The 5,372-nt window shown below is 34.7% G+C and overlaps 1 protein-coding gene across 1 annotated transcript; it reads left to right on the top strand.

The window, feature by feature from the left end:
* The first annotated feature begins 619 nt into the window (after nt 1-619).
* On the top strand, nt 620-2,658 carry LOC132053463 (adenine/guanine permease AZG1). Its single transcript, XM_059445510.1, has one exon. The coding sequence runs from the start codon at nt 723-725 to the stop codon at nt 2,457-2,459; it is 1,737 nt and encodes a 578-aa protein (XP_059301493.1). The 5' UTR covers nt 620-722; the 3' UTR covers nt 2,460-2,658.
* The last annotated feature ends 2,714 nt before the right edge of the window (nt 2,659-5,372 follow it).

Here is a 5,372-nt window from a genome sequence, read left to right as displayed (position 1 = left end):
TAAATCTCCAAATCCTTAAGGAGCCGTTTGGACATGTAATTTGGATATCTTAAGTTATATTTTCTCTTATAGACATAAGAACTCACAAGTTGTGAAAACTATCAAAACATTCCCAATTCTTGTACAATCTTAAAAAATGAGCAAGTAATAGTTCATGACAAAATTAATAAGCTACTAGAAGGCCTTTCTAAAAAATACCACATCAATTGATCAAGCTTTAGTTCAATGAAAACGAAAATTTAACATAAATAGTAATGTAACTACTCTTTAATATAAACCTCCCACATGGTAGACATAAATAAAAGTTGGTGGAAGTTAATGAGGTCGGTAAATGATAGGGTGGGAGTAATTATTAAAAATATCTACCAACTTATTGGTCTTTTTTATAAAATATAAACTTATGGGTCAAGTTTTATATTTAAAATTTTTGACAACATGATTTGAAACCCAAATCATGCCTTTTGGATGATATGGGGTTTCAAACTATAGTTTGAAACCATGATATGAAATGTATGTTCAAACGCTGATTTTATCTCATTATTTCAAACCGCATGTCCAAACGCCTAGATACCACAAACAAACGCAAAGGAGTATAAACTTAGACATCCTCATATATAAAGGGGTGGCTATCCTTTTTGATCCAAAAAATAAAAAGTAGAAGCCCCATACTCCACCTTTCTTTTCACACTAACAAAGTTATATCACAAACTTCACGACCCACCATGGACGTGGAGTCTGCGATACCACAACCACCACCACCACCATCGAACGGTCGACAATCTCCGATAACCCGTCTGAATGACTACGTGGCACAAAGTAGAGTCGGCAAGCGTTTCAAACTCAAAGAACGCAACACAAATTTCACCACTGAGCTTCGTGCTGGTACCACTACCTTCTTAACCATGGCGTATATATTAGCCGTTAACGCTTCTATTTTATCGGACTCGGGCGGTACTTGTTCCGTTTCTGATTGTATTCCGTTATGTTCCGACCCTACTTTCTCACCTATGAACTGCCCTAACAACCCTAATCTCCGTTTAATAACTCCTGATGCTTCATGTAAATTTGAACCTGTTAACCCTGGTTACGCTTCTTGTCTTGAGAAAACCCGTAAAGACTTGATTGTAGCAACGGTTGCTTCTTCTCTTATCGGGTGTGTTATTATGGGTGTTTTAGCAAATTTGCCATTGGCATTAGCTCCTGGAATGGGTACTAATGCTTACTTTGCTTACACGGTTGTTGGTTTTCATGGTTCTGGAAGTGTGTCCTATCAAAGCGCATTAGCTGCGGTTTTCATTGAAGGGATTCTCTTTTTACTCATATCCGCTATTGGTTTACGGGCTAAGCTAGCTAAGCTGATACCCAAACCAGTACGAATATCCTCCGGTGCCGGTATTGGACTTTTTCTTGCTTTCATTGGGCTACAAAATAATCAAGGTATTGGTCTTGTTGGTTACAGTCCATCAACACTGATAACACTGGCAGGCTGCCCGAGATCATCTCGGGCAGGTGTAGCTCCGGTAATGGCTGCCGTTAATGGAACCATGACACTCATCCCAGGTGGCACTGTTTCTGGTGATATTTTATGTTTGCATGATCGCATGGAGAGTCCAACTCTTTGGCTAGGTATAGTGGGGTTCGTTATAATAGCTTATTGTTTGTCTAAAAACATTAAAGGTGCAATGATTTATGGGATCATCTTCGTAACGGCTATTTCTTGGTTTAGAAATACTAAAGTTACTGCCTTTCCTAACACTCCATCAGGGGATTCCGCGTTTGAATATTTCAAGAAAGTTGTTGATGTTCATAAAATAGAGAGCACAGCAGGGGCTTTGAGTTTTAAAAGTATCGGTAAAGGTTATTTTTGGGAAGCTTTGATAACATTTTTATACGTAGATATATTAGATACTACTGGAACTTTGTATTCAATGGCACGTTTTGCCGGTTTCGCTGACGATAACGGTGATTTCGAAGGGCAATATTTTGCCTTCATGTCAGATGCATCAGCTATTGTGATAGGATCACTGTTAGGGACGTCACCAGTAACGGCGTTTATCGAATCGTCAACGGGTATAAAGGAAGGAGGAAGAACAGGTATGACGGCGTTAACGGCAGCAGGGTATTTTTTCCTAGCGTTTTTTTTCACGCCGTTATTGGCGTCTATACCGGCTTGGGCCGTTGGGCCGCCTTTGATACTGGTTGGAGTGATGATGATGAAGTCTGTGGTGGAAGTGGAGTGGGATGACATGAGGCAAGCGATACCGGCTTTTATCACCTTAATTCTAACGCCGTTAACTTATTCAATTGCTTATGGTTTGATCGGTGGAATTGGGTGTTACATTGTTTTGCATTTAGGGGATTGGAGTATGGGGTGGTTGAGGAAATTTGGGGTAATTAAGGGGTCAACAACTAATATAATTGTTTTAGATAATGAGGTTAAGGAGATTACAAATATTTAATTGAATAAAGCATATATTTGAGTTGATTGATTACAGATGGCTTATATTTGTCTTTAAGCAGTTTCCTTTTTAGAGTGGTTGAGTTTCTATTTTAATTTCGGAAAAGGGCCAAATATAAACAAATTGCTTAAAGTTCAATGTGTAAATTTTAAAGGAATTTCCTATAAATAGAAATTAAAAAAAATGTCATTATTCTCGATTTTGGTAACGTTATGGGGTATTTGATACCTCCTCTCCTTGACAAGACATGATATTGTGATTGCTATATTTAAGTCTGGTACCATAGTGTTACGTAAACCTGGCAAACGGGTAGTAGACCCGGCCCGGAACCGGCACCGGTTTGTCCAACCGGTCGGTTGCCGGGTAAAAAATCGTTTATGGCCAACTGTTACCGGTTAACCGGGGCCGGTTAGCCGGTTGAATTTTTATAACCCGTAACCGACCGGAGTTGATTTTAAAAAACCGGTTAGCGGTTGGCTATATATATATATATATATATATATATATATATATATATATATAAGTTTTATATATACCTATGATTATAAGTATTAAGAAACTCAAGATTGTATATTATAAGTGTAGTATATGTAATATAGATTGTATACTTTTTATTTTCAAGTATATATATAATCATAAGTTGTTAGTAAGTATATAAACTTAAGTTATAATACATATATATATATATATATATATATATATATATATATATATATATATATATATATATATATATATATATATATATATATTCTACGTATATACTTTCTATTTTATAACTTACGTATATGTATATTATAAGTATATTCTAAGTATATTGTAGGTATATATGTTTAAGTTATATGTATTATAACTTAAATTCTATATTTACTAATAGCTCATGAGTATTATAAAATTCAAGATTGTATATTTATAAATATATATAGTTATAACTTTCTATTTTATAATTTAAGTAGATGTATATTATAAGTATATTCTAAGTATATTGTAGGTATATTCCTAACTTAATATAAGTAATATGTACTTGAATACTTGTAACTTGTAAGAATATGAACACAGGTAAATAAAAGAAAGCTCAATGAGCTATATATTTTATTCATTAATTGATAATATTTATTTGCAAGTTGTAATATTTTTTAACTTGTAAATAATACATGAGTTGCAACTAAGTAGTACAAGAATAAAATCACATTGTAGCAACCATTTCGGTAACAACTGCCATATCATATTCATCTATTGGGATATCTTCTATGTCTTCAATTTGGTCTTCACTTGCTAGTAAAACTTCAATCTCTTCCTCTTCGCCTTCCACCGCCGCTCCAATCTAATCCAATCGTGAATGCAAACTAATACTTGCAAGCTAAATCCGGATAAGGAGTGTCTATGGTCTCCAATTTGTTGTCTTCCTTGGCTAAATGCACTTTCCGAGGCCATGGTTGATATTTGAACATTAAGGATATCCCGAGCCATTCTTGCAAGTATCGGATAACTGGCTTTGTATTTCTTCCCCCATGCTAAGACGTCTACTTCGTCGCTCATTTCCACCATTGGCTGCTTCAAATAAAAGTGAAGTTCATCAAAGTTTGCACTATTACTAGAAGGAGTAGTTATTTTACTCCAAATTCCTAAACTAGACATGCCATGTTTTTTAGGTTGAGAAGTAGAAGTAGTAGGGCGTGGAGCAACGAGTGTAGCATTTTCTTCCAACTTAAAATAATGTGTAAAAACCTTTTTAAGCTCAAAATCTACCACTTTCTCGGCCTCAAATAAATATGGTTCCTCGATAGAAATATCTAAAAACGATAAATTTGTCTAACCAACTTAACGGTAAAACAAGTTTTAAGACAATGATTTAGAATAGAACCCAATATAAATAAAGTTGGGATGGGAAGATAATACTTCTTAAATTTTTCCTTCATACTATGAATAGCCGCTTGATAGCCCGGTTTTTCCCTATACTCATATAAAACTCTAGTTATTTCGGCTAAGTATGCTAAAATTCCGGTAACCGCGAGATAGAATTGTCTAGAAAAAGCAAGAGTAGCATTATAAATTTTTTCTAAAAGTCCTAAACATTCCACAACATCTTCCCAATCAGAATTACTACCACTCACTCATCTCCTCATTGTGATTGTTGTGAGTATTTTGTATGGGAACCCTATAATCATATGCTTGTTGCAACATAATGTAAGTGTAGTTCCACCTAGTATCAACTTTAACTTGACTTTTCTTAGGTGTAAGACCAACACTAACACATTGAATCTTAAAATCTCTTATTTTAGCCCTATTGGCATTACAAAAAAGAAAAACAACCGCATCTCTAACCTTTTGGATAGGATCATCAAATAACTTAAGACCATCTTTAACAATCAAGTTTAAAATGTGACAACTACATCTCACATGGAAAATATTTTCTAGTGGAGGGTTTAATTCCTTTCTTATAAGGCTAACCGCCGATGTGTTGTTAGAAGCATTATCTAAAGCAATACAAAGTATTTTTTTGTAAATGTTAAAAAAGTTCATAGTAGTTGTTATGCCCTTCGCTAAAAATTTACCGTCATGACGACCCTTCCCTTCATCATATATATAAGCTATAATTCTTTTTTGCACCACCCAACTATCATCTATCCAATGACATGTAACAGCAAAAAAATCTAACTTATTAACACTAAGACCAAGATCGGCGGTAAGGGAAACATTACAATTTAAACAATTAAGTACACGGCGCAAATAAAATCTATACTGTTTATATAGATCAATAATATCTACCCTACAAGTACTTCTAGGAATACCCTCAAACATCGAATTATAACTACATTGAATATAAGTAATATAATCCGGCCCCGAAGGAAAGGAAAATGATAAAGCATCATAAGCTACCATTTTAACTATCTCTACACGGTCTTCCTTCTT

The sequence above is a fragment of the Lycium ferocissimum genome, chromosome 1 (genome assembly GCF_029784015.1).
Source record: "Lycium ferocissimum isolate CSIRO_LF1 chromosome 1, AGI_CSIRO_Lferr_CH_V1, whole genome shotgun sequence".
Taxonomy (NCBI): Eukaryota; Viridiplantae; Streptophyta; class Magnoliopsida; order Solanales; family Solanaceae; genus Lycium; species Lycium ferocissimum.
The sequence above is the reverse complement of the archived record's forward strand: the minus strand, read 5'-3'. Positions and strand labels throughout refer to the sequence as shown.

What these genes read in the sequence shown, in the direction of transcription:
- LOC132053463 (XM_059445510.1), top strand. Translation starts at nt 723, where the DNA reads ATGGACGTGGAGTCTGCGATACCACAACCACCACCACCACCATCGAAC.